This window comes from Electrophorus electricus, chromosome 18 (genome assembly GCF_013358815.1).
Source record: "Electrophorus electricus isolate fEleEle1 chromosome 18, fEleEle1.pri, whole genome shotgun sequence".
Lineage (NCBI taxonomy): Eukaryota > Metazoa > Chordata > Actinopteri > Gymnotiformes > Gymnotidae > Electrophorus > Electrophorus electricus.
In genome coordinates this window covers 7,286,122-7,301,689 of record NC_049552.1, presented here as the reverse complement: position 1 = coordinate 7,301,689, position 15,568 = coordinate 7,286,122, and the positions used below count along the sequence as shown (strand labels likewise).

At 44.6% G+C, this 15,568-nt stretch overlaps 3 protein-coding genes across 7 annotated transcripts in view; 1 reads left to right on the top strand and 2 right to left on the bottom strand.

Moving 5' to 3' along the window:
* Positions 1-235, bottom strand: part of LOC113580457 (periphilin-1) — a 15,092-nt gene extending 14,857 nt beyond the window's left edge. Inside the window, exon 1 of one of the 2 annotated variants that reach the window (XM_027015010.2) lies at positions 1-235. This exon is cut by the window's left edge and continues 202 nt beyond it. The gene's annotated coding sequence lies outside the window, so the exon portion shown is untranslated. The other variant, XM_027015008.2, reaches the window with a different exon arrangement.
* Positions 236-910: 675 nt separating this feature from the next.
* LOC113580462 (receptor-type tyrosine-protein phosphatase H-like) lies at positions 911-10,460 on the top strand. Of its 3 annotated transcripts, XM_027015019.2 has the most exons (12): positions 911-941; positions 1,030-1,060; positions 1,654-1,779; positions 1,996-2,095; positions 2,424-2,514; positions 2,829-2,905; positions 5,179-5,313; positions 6,423-6,545; positions 6,639-6,799; positions 6,905-7,040; positions 7,184-7,248; positions 7,706-10,460. In XM_027015019.2, exons 3-12 carry the CDS (start codon positions 1,775-1,777, stop codon positions 7,935-7,937), a joined length of 1,125 nt encoding a protein of 374 aa, XP_026870820.2. In that variant the 5' UTR covers positions 911-941; positions 1,030-1,060; positions 1,654-1,774; the 3' UTR covers positions 7,938-10,460. The 3 variants fall into 3 exon arrangements, with proteins under 3 accessions (XP_026870820.2, XP_026870818.2, XP_026870819.2); XM_027015017.2 differs by lacking the exon at positions 911-941 and having other exon boundaries at positions 976-1,060; XM_027015018.2 differs by lacking the exon at positions 911-941 and having other exon boundaries at positions 976-1,060; positions 1,637-1,779.
* LOC113580461 (glutamine-rich protein 1-like) lies at positions 10,223-15,547 on the bottom strand. Of its 2 annotated transcripts, none has more exons than XM_027015015.2 (12): positions 15,352-15,547; positions 14,367-14,644; positions 13,966-14,058; positions 13,761-13,871; positions 12,876-13,637; positions 12,471-12,618; positions 12,060-12,214; positions 11,829-11,943; positions 11,580-11,688; positions 11,295-11,446; positions 11,072-11,162; positions 10,223-10,980 (listed from the first exon to the last, which is right to left on the bottom strand). In XM_027015015.2, the coding sequence occupies exons 2-12, from the start codon at positions 14,607-14,609 to the stop codon at positions 10,791-10,793; spliced, it is 2,169 nt and encodes a 722-aa protein (XP_026870816.2). In that variant the 5' UTR covers positions 14,610-14,644; positions 15,352-15,547; the 3' UTR covers positions 10,223-10,790. The 2 variants fall into 2 exon arrangements, with proteins under 2 accessions (XP_026870816.2, XP_026870817.2); XM_027015016.2 differs by having other exon boundaries at positions 13,966-14,055.
* Positions 15,548-15,568: the final 21 nt, after the last annotated feature.

Below are 15,568 nucleotides of genomic sequence, written 5' to 3'. Positions count from 1 at the left end.
TCAATTCGGCGTGGCAGCTAAATAGTTTCCACAGTTTGAAGCAAATTCCACGCTGCGAGCTGGATGGACCAATCTGGACCGGGACGCGAATTCCAGAGTTTCGACCAGTTTCGGAAGATCTTAGCGTTAAATCGAGCGCAAGACAGAGGCTGGCTTTAAATGAAATAATTAAAATGATTATTAAATTTTACGTTTACATCCGTGACTTCATAACTTGGGAAACAGATGGTTCAAAACGACGCGTCTTCAACATATCACTGAATGCAGCATTTTTGCTAGTGAAACGAACTGTGCCATCTTCTGCGGCGAAGCACAACAGCGGCTTAGGTAGTGAAATTCAACACTGACGTATATTCAACGGATAACAAACGACTTCCACTATATATAATGACTTAGAAGCGATCAAATAAATGAAATTGTAAACAGATATTTTTAGCAGTTTTATTAGAAACGCACTGGATTTCACGCAGGTTTACTTAATAAGTTTAAGGAATACTGAAGAAACACATGAAACACTGAAGCCTACCACGAGGTGGCGCTACACGCTTAATTTTTGTTGAGGCCGCTTGGCAATTGGACAGTTATGGGGTATACGCTGAGAAATACGTTTTCTATAAGCTTTTAAAGAAATTGAATTAGATAGACATGTACATAAAACTAAATGATCTGCGATAAAAAGAAAAAAAACCCTCCCTTTTAAATTCAGCAGCATGAGAGTGACCACTCCAAAGCTGCGTTAGAACATATTGAATAACTGATGCAACCACGCAACCATATACAATACTAAAGTGAACGCGAATGGTCCCACCTACAAGGCGGTTCCCTCTATTTTATCTAGCCAAAAGAGAGAGAGAGAGAGAGAGAGAGAGAGAGAGAGAGAGAGAGAGAGAGAGAGAGAGAGAGAGAGAGAGAGAGAGAGAACGAACGAACTGGATAAACCGGTACCTGGTGTTTTTGCTCAGTCGTTCTCTAACTTGTACATACTCTCCATACACACACTATCATTTACTCAAACTATTTCCTTTATAGGTTGTTCCAGGACATTCACACGTTTCTTGAGGTAAGCGAACAGTCTCCTGCGCGGTTACTAGTTAATTTCAAGTTTACGATCATTTTACGCTGTGATCTAGAGCCTATTATCTGATCAGCGGGTTGTTTAATTTGGTGTCGTTGTAGCAAGATGAAGAGCATATAGCATATAGCGTGGGTATATTTTGGGGAGGGACAACGTTACATTTGACGGGATCATGATTTTCTAGGCCTGAAAAAAGTAGTAACATGATACATATTGTTATTTTGAAGCTGTAATGCAATTATCAAATACATTTTCCAGCATTCGCACTGGAGTAGCATTTGGACTTTAAACACACACACACACACACAAACACACACACACACACACACACACACACACACACACACACACACACACACATTTTAAAGGTGAAGTATGCAGCTCATAATAAACAAACACTAGTTAAGGTAGTGACATTAACATCTTTATCTAGCCACAGCAGATTTCATGCATTGTTAGACCTATCAGTATTTATGGATGACTTAATGACAGGCAAGAAGACTATTTAAGTCATATAAATATGGCTTTTCAAAGCTCATGAACAGAACCGTTTTCTCTGAGGTTCCCATATGAAACAGAAGGACTGGTAACAGATCCTCGTGGACATGACCTGCGAGCCAAGACGATAAGGCAGAACCTTGCGCACCTCATCTGTGTGTGCATGCACACCGAAGGGAGTCAGTCAAACCCTTGTCTAAGATGAGGTAAGATGAGGCTTGCTGACCCCGGCAAGCCTCAGTTGTGAGGATGAGTCACCTGCCACATCACGACTTCACCTCGCTCACACACCTTAGAGTGCCCCTTGGTTGTTGCGTGGCAGAAATGACATCCAGACATCCGGTGTAGCGTGTTAAGCAGATGGACGGATGGATGGAATCACGGATGAGGACACTGAATTAACATTTGTGTGCCTTCTGCAGGATAAGGACGTATTCGAGAGGGCACATTGTGCAGAAGTTCCGTGAGCACTGCCAGTCCCTCACGGCTGACAAAAAAGCAGGGTATCAGAGGGAATTTGAGGTCAGTGTCCGAGGATGTGTGTTTTGCCTGAACAAAACACAGCCGTGTTTACATATAACATATGTCACCATTAACCTGGCTTTACGTGCACCGCACAATAAATATTTGAATCAGGATTCTCTCAACTCGTGTGCTGATAGGCTGACCTCAACCAGCTTTACGCTTAACCAAATCAGGGACGTGGCAACGAGCAGACAGAGAAAATGTGCAGTTATGTGGCCATTGAGAACCCTAATCTCCCCAAATATGCGCTAAGGCTTCAGGTCCACCTCAGTATTCTGTTGATGGCACCTGCATGAATGAATATGTGTCCATATGTGTTTCTTAGGAGCTGAGTTACACTGGGCAGGACTTCCCATGCAGGGCTGGAGACCTGAGTGCTAATAAGGAAAAAAACCGATACCCCCGTATCTTACCCTGTGAGTGCTCACGTTCCTTCACACTAGTTCGTCTGTGACATCCCAAGCAGAGCACTACACAGGTGCACACGCTACTGCTGTTTTAGTGGGTTGTGCTGTAAATTAAACATTTTCACTTTCAGCCATAATCTGCTTTTTGTCCCATGTACTGGATGCCCATCCTTGGGCCACAAGCAGAAAACCCCTAATGGTACATTTTCTTTTTGTTTAAAGTGATGACTGGAAAAAGTGGTATATTTCCTCATGATAACTGTCAGTGCCGAGTCAGAAACGCTAGTTCCGCAGTCCTAACACTGTGCCTGCCCTTCTTGCAGATGACCACTGCAGGGTTAAGCTCTGTCCGCTGATGTCACAGCCCCACTCCGACTACATCAACGCCAGCTATGTGCCCGTGAGTCAAGCCGCTAGTTAGCAGTCAGCCAGAGGTTCACTGGTTAATGGGGGAAGGAGTCTGTCCCTGATAATTCCACCGCTGGTGTGTTTATCAGGCTAGATTGTCCATGTTGGTGTTTCTCAGCTTAATCCTTGGTACTTCTCAAAGACGTGTGTGTATAGGAGGGTTAGCTAACGAACCTGGGCATACTGTATGGTTAATTTAGAAAACGTGGTGAGACAGCTGGTTTCACATTCGAATACACAGTACAGCTGGACTGCTCTGTCTTGCTCCTACAGATCTAGGAGCGAGTTTCCATAACACCTTTTATATAGTCGCGTTCAAAATAATAGCAGTCCAACATCACTAACTAGATCAATCACTGTTTTTGGTAGAAATTATAAAAATTTACTAGTAGGTGTGGTAGAGTAATAAAATACCAACAGACCCAGCAGTCAGGACATGTATGCTGATTCTGTGTAATTGAATAATTAACTAAAAGGGGCGTTTTCAAAATAATAGCAGTGTGATGTTCAATTAGTGAGGTCGTTCATTCCGTGAAAAAAACAGGTGTCAAACAGGATGAAAGCAGCAGATGTGCATACTGGTTATAGTGCATTTCTCTCTAAAAAACTGAGTAAAACGGGCCGTTCCAGTCATTGTTCAGAAGAACAGTGTACTTTGATTAAAAAGTTGATCGGAGAGGAGAAAGCATATAAAGGAGTGCAGAAAATGATCTCAAATGCTTTAAAATTGCAACCAAAACCGGAAAGACGTGGAAGAAAAACAGAAAACTCCCATTCGAATGGATCAAAGAATAGAGACTCAGCCAATGATCAGCTCCAGGGAGATCAAAGAAGGTCTAAATTTATCTGTGAATACTGTAACAATTAGAAGACGCCTATGTTTTTCCAAAGAATTTTCCAAAGAACACTTCGACTGGCCTAAGAGAACTGGCAGAACATTTTGGGGAGTGATGAAAGAAAGATTGTTCTTTTTGGGTCTAGGGGCCGCAAACAGTTTGTCAGATGACCCACAAACACTGAATTCAAGCCACAGTACACTGTGAAGATAGTGAAGTGTGGTGACGCAAGCATCATGAAATGCGGGCGTTTCTCATACTATGGTGCCGGGCCTATTTATTGCATACCAAGGATCATGGATCAGCTTTAATGCATCAAAATACTTGAAGAGGTCATGTTGAATCATGCTGAAGACGAAACGCCCTTGAAATGGGTGTTTCAACAAGACAGTGACCCCAAACACACCAGTAAGTGTGCAACATCTTGGTTCCAGATAAAGAACTTTATGGAGTGGTCAGCCCAATCGCCGGACTTTAATCCAATAGAAAACTTGTGGGGTGACATCAAAAATGGCAAAACCAAGAAATGCAGAGGAATTGTGGAATGTAGTCCAATCGTCCTGGGCTGGAATACTTGCTCACAGCAGCCAGAAGCTGATCGACTCCATGCAACACAGATGTGAAGCTATTCTCAGAAATACAACTAGAAATACAATTTAGAAATACAATTTAGAAATTCCGAAATACAATTTAGTTCTGGTTATACAACTAAATATTAGTTTAGTGATTCACAGGAAAGCTCAATATTCAAGCATTTTTGAGTTTATACAGTAAACGTGTGAGTTTGTAAAGAAAAATTTAGATACTGCTTCTTTTAGCCTAAAATCCCCTTTCTACTTTCTGTAAAGTAATAACACATTTGATGAATTTTAATTCGTGTTTTGATTTGGAATAGTATGTGCAGTGTTCTCAATGCATGTGTGTGTATGAAAATAAAAGCTATTATAAGAATTTTGAGCTTTACTCACTTTTTTAAACAACCTGCTATTATTCTGAAAACAACTTTATAAGTAATGATATATAGTTACGTTAGCATGTAAGAAATGTTATATAGTTATGTTAGTCAGCACATAAGTACCAATGTATAGTTTTTAGTATGTAATTAACGATATATGTTAGTATGTAAGTAACAACATAGTTGTTAGTCAGTACATAAAAGGTAGTATTTTGAAGCAGTGTCTGAAGCAGATAGCAAACATTTTAGTAATTCAGCCAGTCAATCAATTAACTAATCAAGGGGATTACTGAGATAGAACGGAATGATCATAAATGTACTATCAGTATGTCTTTTTTATCCCTGCGCTTGTGCATGTATGGGTGTGGATGTGTGTGTGTGTGTGTGTGTGTGTGTGTGTGTGTGTGTTTGTGGATGTGTGTGTGTGTGTGTGTGTGTGTGTGTGTGTGTGTGTGTGTGTGTGTGTGTGTGCAGGGCGGCTATACCAGCCATGACTTCATCTGTACCCAGGCGCCTTTACCGTCAACCATGGATGATTTCTGGCGGATGGTCTGGGAGCAAAATGTGCAGGTCATCGTCATGGTGACAGCACTGAAGGGCAGCAGCAAGGTGTGCTACACCAGCTACATGAGGGAATCTGTGCTGTGCTGTCTCTCTAGACCATTGGACTTACTGTATACAGAAATATTTATATCCTGTGTGATTGGTCCATAAGGTTGTGTATTTTTGGTTGTACCTGTGTGATTGGTCCATAAGGTTGTGTATTTTGGTTGTACCTGTGTGATTGGTCCATAAGGTTGTGTATTTTGGTTGTACCTGTGTGATTGGTCCATAAGGTTGTGTATTTTGGTTGTACCTGTGTGATTGGTCCATAAGTTTGTGTATTTTGGTTGTACCTGTGTGATTGGTCCATAAGGTTGTGTATTTTGGTTGTACCTGTGTGACTGGTCCATAAGGTTGTGTATTTTGGTTGTACCTGTGTGATTGGTCCATAAGGTTGTGTATTTTGGTTGTACCTGTGTGACTGGTCCATAAGGTTGTGTATTTTGGTTGTACCTGTGTGATTGGTCCATAAGGTTGTGTATTTTGGTTGTACCTGTGTGATTGGTCCATAAGGTTGTGTATTTTGGTTGTACCTGTGTGATTTGTCCATAAGGTTGTGTATTTTGGTTGTACCTGTGTGATTGGTCCATAAGGTTGTGTATTTTGGTTGTACCTGTGTGATTTGTCCATAAGGTTGTGTATTTTGGTTGTACCTGTGTGATTGGTCCATAAGGTTGTGTATTTTGGTTGTACCTGTGTGATTTCAAATGTAAGTCTTCAGTTAGCTACACACTAAATCTGAAATGGCTTGAAGCCATTTATTATTTAGAGAGGCACACCCTTTATTAAGGGTGTGTTAAGGCGCTACACAGCTGGTGAATCATATGATTGAATAGACTTAAAATTAGAACCATTTTATTTTGCCAAGTATGTTACACAGTCAATGAATTTGTCTTGGTGAAACTGGCTTTCTTCTGGTGATGTCTGCTGGTAACGACAGTATACACCGAACACTTCAGTCATAGATGAGAGAATTGGGCTCACATTCATCAAACACTGTTTGGAAAGATATGTGCTAAGTAGTCACTAGAGTGCAGGTGTCTGAGTAAACACTGGCTTAATGATAATTGTGTGTGTGTGTGTGTGTGTGTGTGTGTGTGTGTGTGTGTGTCCAGGTCATGTGTAACCAGTACTGGCCTCCAGAGAGAGGCATGGGCTGTTACGGAGCAGTGCAGGTGACCTCCATGTCCTGCCATTATGGCCCGGACTGCTACGTCACCACCATCCACCTGCGACATGTGAGCTGCTGCTTAAGACCTATTGTGGATACGAAAGGCACGTAAGTTCCTCTGCGGGCCTGGGTGATTTGCACGTGGCTCTGTGTGTTGCAGCGTGGCCAATCAGGAGAGAGGCATGTGACGCATTACCACTACCCGGACTGGCCTGATCAAGGAGTGCCAAAGGACCCCTCGTCGCTCTGCGCCTTCGCTGAGCGCGTGCGGAAACACCTGGAAGACGTTTCGCCTGCCAGACCCACAGTGGTGCACTGCAGGTGAGAAACCATACACACAGAGACACATTTGGTCCAAAACTTATTTGTGCTTTTCTAATGATGCTCCTGTCCTTGTTATTGTTGTGGGTGTGTGTGCGCGTGCAGTGCAGGTGTGGGTCGCTCTGGAACCTTCGTGGCTTTATTGTGGTTAATGCGGCTCTGCCTGAGGGGGATCCCTCCTGACGTTTACCTGACTGTCCGAGACCTGCGCAGACACAGAGTGCTGATGGTGCAAAACTTGGTGAGGCAATTTACCAGTAATTTCCTCCGACAAACCAACACACTCAGTGACTCTAACTCGTTGTGTGCTGCAGTCTATATGGATTATAGAAGTGCTGTATGTCAAGTAAAATGTGTGGGTGTTTTTTTTTTGTTTTGTTTTAGGGACAGTATATATTTGTGCATCAGTGTCTGCTTCACTGGCTGGGTAGGGACAAGTTGGGACCAAGGTGAAATTCTCACACACCACCCTCACCACCACAAACATTTTCCCTCCAGCCAGCGTTTATTTTAGTGGATGACCATGTTGGGGTAACTTTCATTTAAGCAAGCCCAGAAAGTGCAGGTCTAGCAGAAAATTGCTTTATGTCTTTTAAATAAGGCTGTCCAACACTTATGTTTTGAATTAAAACGACAAATAACTTTTTTTTTAATTGCAAGAAATCTTTTTTTTGGTGGAATTATATAGTGTTGGTAGTGTTGGTTTTCTTTAATGTGACCTTTGGCTTAAGAAACTTGATATAAATACATGTATTATTATTATTATTATTATTATTATTATTATTATTATTATTATTATAAACAACAAGAAAAAAGCCCAATGACAAATGTGGGTTGTTTTGTTGTTGTTTTTTTGGTGTGTGTGTGTGTGTGTGTGTGTGTGTGTGTGTGTGTGTGTGTGTACAGTACCCACAATGCATTTCGACTCCAGCCCCAGCAGCCAGAAAGACCCAAGCACAGCCGAAGACACGGCGTGAGCCGAGGGAGGCAGCCCGACCGTCCGCACCAGGATCCGGAGGCGACGCGGCTCTCACTCGGCAGCAGCCTGCAGACGTTCCTCCCCGGGAAGCTCTTGCGGAGGATCCTCCCCGCGTCCTCAACCCCGAGCTCTCACGCGTCACGGGACACTGAGCTGTAGCCGTTCGACACGTGGAACAGTCGCCACGCACAGCAAGCGCTGATCCGAGATCAGCTCCATTATCCTGACGGGGCGGGAGGAGCGCAGAAAATCTGTTTGAAAGAACGGCTAGTCAAAGTACTGCCAGGATATGTAGAAGGAGCACAACGGAATAATGTTTAAAGACTTTCAAGAGGTTATGCAATATTCAGAGGGAACAACAGAAGCTACGAGGACTGTTACGATACTCTGGCTGGAAATCAAAGACCAGCTACCATTTGCTATTTGGCAAAAACAATCGAAACAAGACGACCACAAATATTCAATAACACGGGGCACTGGAAACTGATCATAATTAACATAAGCCTTTATAAGAAATTGCCTATAGGCCTACCGAGTAGATTCTTCAAGAGTAGTACAATTCTGAAAAAGTACACAAGCACTGAAAAATAGTGATATTATTTCAGATTACACAATATCGTCTGTGAAACATCTCTGTACTGATATTTGCAGGACGTTGTAATGTAATCCACCCAGACTTATTTATATTTTGCGGTCCGAATCTTTTACCAAGCACGGTTATGGCTAAAACATAATATATTAAGCCTAAAGAACATTAAGTAATCACACATCCAGACAGTAGCTAACTCCATACCACAGGTTTCTCAAAACATGATGCTGAATAAGTTGGAGTTTGGTCGAGGGAGGCCATCTTAAATTTAAAAAATTAACATGAGAAATAAACGTTGCCCAAAAACATTTAACATTTTTTTCAAGACTATTGCTGTTTGAACATATAAATTCTTACCAATAACATTGTTAAAGAAAAGATTTATTTTTTTAATGAGGTCATCCAGTCAATTGAACATTTACAGTTTTTTTTTAATAAACTGAAATAGAAATGTGATTTGATTTTGTAGTTTCTCATTGTTATTTAAGTGCTTATTTAGTCAGCTTTATTGCCTCATGATTACTGTGGCAGTTGTGTTCTGTATTAGTTGGTATCTTGTATTTCTCAGTTAAAACTATGATAAAAATAAATATATTTTTCTCCTTGTGGTATCGATTATGCTTCTATAGGTTTGACATCTTTGTGTTTCTGTAGGAGGATTTTTAACTGCTGTGTGCAAATGATTGTAGCATAATTATTATAGTGGTCGGTATAACGCATCTCCGTACACCCGAGCTTTCCTGATTTCCCGCTGTGTGCTCTTCCAGACATCTAGCCACACCAGGAGGGACCGCATTTCTCCGCTCTACAAGGTGGTGCTTGACATATCCAGAAGCCTTTGTTTCCCCGTTCCTGTGTAAGCTGCTTGTGCCACAGTTAGGTCAAGGCATGCCGTGAGATGGCTGGTGCTCGTTCCTCATTTATGCGCAGCGACGCGGCCTGCCTGCGACGAGGAACACTCGCACTAAACCAGAGTCGCCTGCCATAGCAGCTGACGATCATGCAGCGCATCGCTGTAATTGGAGGTGTGTCGACTCGGTAGCACCCTCTTCTGGAGACTCCTGGTGCTTAGAAAGAACATGCAAGCCCAACCCATGTCTCGGAAGCGCAGCATCAAAGTGCAAGCAGTTGAGAGTGATGCTGGCACTTGCTCCAGATCGAGGAGGGTACGAGAGACGAACGTAAATGCATCTGGTCCCTTCACGACCTGATCCGTGTGCTTGAGCGTATAGCTCGTGATTATTTGCTAAAACGTATTAGCTCACTATCAAGTCTACATTTCTGCATGAGACTAATAATCAGCCAAAGAGCTCTTGAAATATTATATTTACCCTTTTCCCAATTATTTTATTAACATATCTTTTTCAGAACCCACGAGGAACTTTCAGGCTTGCTAGCCATTAGTACACGGCGACATCATAGTTCTCCCTCGTGACTTCTGCATTGTAGAAGGAAGACAGACAGAAAAGTCCACGGGGTTTTCTGTATGTATCCTTTATGCATAGCAGTGCACATAATATAAATCACATTTGGTGTGTGAGACAGTAGCATTACTCAGTCAAGGAGTTGAACTAAGCTTCACCGAGGACAGCACACTCCGTGTTCTCATTCAGCTGTCGTCCAAGCAAAATCTGGTCCTTAAAAAAAAACACTATGTCTGTGGCATGAATGAATACACCGCGACTGGGTTTTCTCGTGTCCAGTAAAGGGCTCTGTGTGCGTGTGCGTGTGTGTGTGTGTATAAAACACAGCTGCCAGTCCCGCTCTGTACTTCATAAACATTGGTGAACTGTTTTTAATTAACTGTTGAAAGGTCTGGACCTGAAGACCACAGCAGCTGTGATCCTACAACCAGTTGAAGCAGTGCCTTTATTGGTTAAGAGCAGCGGTATGAAAGCAGGGGGGTGTGGGCACACATGCAGCCCGTGAGGAGTCAAGGACGAGACGAGCAAAGGCGGAGCGAGTCAGGGGTCCCGGGAGGAGCCGAGGACGATGCAAAGGGCAGCAGGAAGGGCAGAAGAAGGCAAGGCAAAGCTGACAAATGGTAAGTTCTTGAACTAAAAATGTATAAAAGCTTAAATTATAAAAACTTTTAAAAAAAACAAACAAACAAACAAACAAACAAAAAGACGCAGCCGAAGGAGGTGACTAATAGCTCAGGTCTCACCTGTCCTTTGGCAAAGAATCATAAGTCTGTGCACACAAGTGCGTGCGTGTCCATATCTGAGAGTCTTTCTTTAAGATTTGAGCACTTAACATGAAACAACTAAAGAGGGTAGGAGCTGCAGAGGTAGGTTGGGGTGTGTGTGTGTGTGTGTGTGTGTGTGTGTGTCACAGAAGAATGAAAGGAAAGAGAGAGCTGTTCATTCCGCCCCTTCCTTTTCTCCTGCATGGGTCGCATTGGTGGACGGGGGCACGCAAGTCTACTGCAGAGGCTCGGCCTTGCCGGCGAAGGCCTCCTGGATCTCTCGCACGGCGAGCACACGCGACAGCATGTGCTCCAGCTGCTGCCGTGACACGGGCTGCGTCGAGTACCAGATGGGGCTGTTGGGGGCCACCACGGGCTCCGGGGTCAGGTAAAAGGCGTCGTTCCGACCTTTGTCACTCTGTGGACTGCGGGGGAAAAAAAAGGAAAGGGCGGGCGAGAGGTTACTTAAGGCTAAAGAAATTCCCATCCAAACACGAACGGACTGTGTGCGCTCACCATTTAAAGAGGTAGAAGTCATACAGTTTGATGGGACAGCGTAACGGGTTCTCTGGATGTTCCGACTGCTCAGCGTACATGTCATCCGTCACTGCGGATAAACGAACACACACACACACACACACACACACGGTATCAGCTCAAAAGCCACAATGGCCCTTTTCCGTAACTGGATATACCAGTCACCCCTCTAGTTAAAATGCAGTCCGGGGGGACCTCCTACCTTTCTGGCCCACTTGGTGCTGGGCGAGTCCTTTAAGGTAGCGAATGCTTGTACTCTTGTCTTTTGGGTTAGATGGGTTCTTCTTGGTGTGTCGTAAAACCTTTGTGAATGCGACCTTCAGGTGCTGATCAACTGTTTTCAACTGAAAATACCTAAGCAGAGAGAGAGAGTGTGTAAGGCAGATGAAGGAGTGTGTGCTACAACCGCGAATGCTGCTTAAATGCTAGCATGTAACTGTGTGTGTTAGAGGTCAAAGGTCATTAACTATGCTTGTGCGCATCTTACTTAGTGTTGAAGAACATTAGTGTCGTGAGCAGGGTGGAAGGGGAATGAGCTCCCAGCTGTTTGCATTCCCACAACATCTCCTCAGTCACATGACTGGGGATGACATAACCTGGAAAGAACCAGCAAAAGTCACATCCCAGCAGTCACCGCAAACACAGTCCCTCCGCTGTCAACAAACAACCTCATATTAGGACATTGAAAGTAGCAAATGCATCTGCACAATATGTCTGAACAAGGGTGCCCGGTCACCTAATGGGTGGACGCTGGGTTTCCACGACTCTAATATCTTGTGCAGGGACTGGTGGAAGCGCTGATAGTACTGATCTGTGAATATATTATCTACTCTGTCATTATCAAACATACACTGCAAAGAGAGGGGGAGAACAGAAAGAAGCAGTAAGGCAGATAGCAGAAGGCAATGTAGCATATTTGAGGAATAATTAATGAGCATAGGAGCGTGCATGGGTTTGCGTGCTGTACCTTTTGTATGCAAAGGAAGATGTAGTAAAGCATGTCGGGCTGTAAGGTCTCTCCTTCTAAGCCTCTGGCCTCATGTGTCATTAGAGTGAGACCTAAACTCAGCTCTGCTATGGAATTAAATAACAGGTCCTCCTGAAACCGCAGCTGCTGCCTCCCTACACACAAACACACAATTGATGAACAACGAATCAATGAACAAACATCGTACCATGCTTGCTACAATAGTACAGAACAAACTTTTCTTTGTTGTTGCTCAAAGCTAATAGCCCAACATCTATTAGCCCGTTTGAACCTATTATATAAACACTGAGGAAAAGGTTACTGTTATAAATGAACAAGCACCTTCTAAAGCTTTTTTTTTTTTGGACGTCTCAAGTATGCTACGAAGTCATGCATAGGAAAAATACGAACTGCCGATAGGGGCCAGCTTGTTCCTCTGCTCTTTCTCCAGCTCGATGTTCTTCTTCTCAGCCCAGAGTTTCCACACCATAATCCCCTCGTCGGGCTTCAGCGAGATGGGCAGTGCCTCGCCACCGGCCACACCCTGCCCCTGCTGCTCCTGTCAATCAAACACAAGGCCAATCTGGACCCTGGCATGCCATCAACACTGAAGGATATTTGAGTTTTCAGGTAACATTTAAAGAAGAGCAACATAATTTGTCACTGGGTATATTTAGCATAACGTCAAATCCGCAAAATACCATCTTTTAAATATTTTGTGCCTGATTCTTCTGTCTGTTGATCAGAGGATTTCCCTTACGTCTGCAACCCAACTGTAGTCGGGAGTACTAAATTTATTTCCTTTCGTCAAGTCACCTGCAGTGCCTGCTGCTCTGGAGCTGCACCCCCTTGTGTCTGCACAATCTGCTGCTGAGGGTCCCAGATATGCAACGACTGCGTGCCGCTCGGACACGCCCCCGTCACCCCGGCGACCGTCTGGACGGCAACAGGTATATGAATGTTCCCGTTCATGAACTGCGCGGGGAAGAGAGTGTTTGTCAATGTCTGTACCACCTCTTCCTGTCCCCCACTGGCCCCGCCCCCAGTAGGCAAGGAAACCGCTGACACCATGCCCGACGCCGGCACGGCAGCGGCCAGTTTGTTCTTATCCTTGTCATCGGTAGTGACGGGCGTTGTGACGTGAAGCGTCGTGGGGGAGCCATAAGCATCCTGTGGTATAGCAATGTGGGTGATGCCGGACTGTTGGACAGGCGCCGTATACACAGGGATAGTCCACGTCTCTCCGGTAGGACTGGTGAGCGTGCCCGTTGTGCTGTATAGCTGAGTGCTGTCCACGGTGACCAGGTCAGGCCGTAGGGACAGGTAGCCCTGCTGCTGACCCTGGGGAATGGTTAGCACCGTGGCTAGCTGTTGGCCAGGAATGGCGTAGGAGACTGTGATGGGGAGGTCCATTTTGCGCTTCTTGGCCGGCTGGAGGACGCCGGCAGGGGCAGCCTGGCCGGCAGCGTCCCCCTGCAGAGAGCTCGGTTGCAGGGCTGGTGACGAAGACACGGCCCCTACGGTCTGGATCTGGATCTGTTGCCCGCCCGCGACCGCTGCTATCAGCTGGGCTTGGATCTAACGAGATGAGACAGGGAAAGCAGGGGAGCGGAGAGGACGGAGAGAGAAAAGAGCAGATGGACGGTAAAGCAGGTGCTGGGGAACGCAGCCCGGTGTTTGGTCTGAAGTCGACACGTGTACCTGCTGGTGCTGCTCCTCTGTCAGCTCTCCAGGCTGAATAACCTGCGTCGTGGCAGCGACGGTGGGCAGGTGCTGCTGGCCGACATGAGCCTGCTGCTCCTGAATCTGCACCTGGGGAGGGGGAATAATCAGCTACCGGCTAATCAGCCTTCACTAAAACGGCTGTAGGGATTGAGCCCTACAGCCTTGACAGCAAGGGCTCTACCTGCACTTGTATGGGCTGCTGCTCGGCGGACTGGGGCTCCGCTGTAGCGAGCTGCGGGGAGATCTGCACCTGGGCCTGCTGAGACTGCACCTGCTATGCAGAAAGGGGGGGGGGGGGGGGGGGGGGGGGGGGGGGGGGGGGGGGGGACACGACAGCCAATGAGCTTTTTTTTTTTTTTTTATAAAAAGAAAAAAAAAAACAAAAGAAAAGATAAATGTCAGGTGTGAATGTGAAAGTGGCACTTTGTCATATAGCAACAAAGGTAAGACATGAACCTTCTGGCAAAACACAAAAAACAAAAACTGCAGTGCTGGCATGAACCGTAATATTCATACCCAACACTTAAGATACTTAGGAATTATCTATAGACATTTATGCATTTTTTCATCTTCCTTTCTTACCGGACAGGCCAGCTCCAGGAGTGAGCCTGCAACCTCGGTGCTGTCGGTGTAGATGCAGTTCGCCCCCTGTTGGTAGACCATGGTGTTGCTCTCACCGTCCTGCTGGCTGAACTCCTGCAGTGCCTCAGGACCCTTGCTAGCCATCGACTCCAGGAACTCCTTCATGCGGTGCTGGGGCACACTGCGCGCCTTCACCCTCACCAGCTCCTCAAACGACACTGAGCCCTCCATGGAGTTATTCATCACTCCAGCCTCAGTGCTCTTAAGACCTGAAAGGCCTAATGAATGAGAGCACATGCAGGTGCAATCAAAAGAGCCTAGCGAGGAATATTTATTAGCCATTTTACTAATGGGAATATATAGCCAACAATCATTGGTGAGAGCAATATTCAGTTACTATTACTGCAAAACTTTACATTCTGATTAATATGAAAGGTACACTTGGTACATCAGTTATTTAAAGTGTGTAGAAATGTTTTTATCCTATTTTGCTGTTGGCGACTACCTGTTTTCAACGTACCAGGTGCAGAAGTCCAAAATTGGTTTAGGACTAACTAAAATTTTAGTAAACCGATGTAGATAATATCGTAGTCTCTGCTCATTAACCAAACTTAGACATGTACAGGAGATTACTTGCGGAATTGATCAGTATACAATTGCACTTATCACCTAAATTAAAACAGATGAGATATCCCTTGCAGATGAGCTAACCTAGCGTGCTAGCCTTTTCTCCAGGAGCGTGCATTCTTTATTCTTCCTTGGAAAAACGGGTCTTAACCTTGTTTTGAGAAAATGCTAATTGAAATCCTTAATTGAAATCCATCTAGTTTACCTACATACCGTTCAGAAAAAGACTCTGACATGCTAAAATGGAAACGGCTTGCTGCTGGCATTGACTTGACTAGCTAAATAGCAATTCGTTAATTGCATTAGGTTAGCTAGCTAGCTAGTTAGCCATCCTAGCTAGCTAGCTGGCTATTATTACCTTTCTTTGATTTAAACGGGCTGCTCCGGTCTTCACCAAGCCAGTTTCACACAACTTTTCCGTACCTCAAACAAGGCAAGTTACTCGAAAAGTCAGCGACACGACTAATTATGGCTTCACCTTAAATGTCAACAATGTTTGTTTTTTTTTTTCTTTAGCTTTCACTCACACCTCTTGAGGCGCCATCTTACAACAAAAACCTGTCGACCAATCAAAA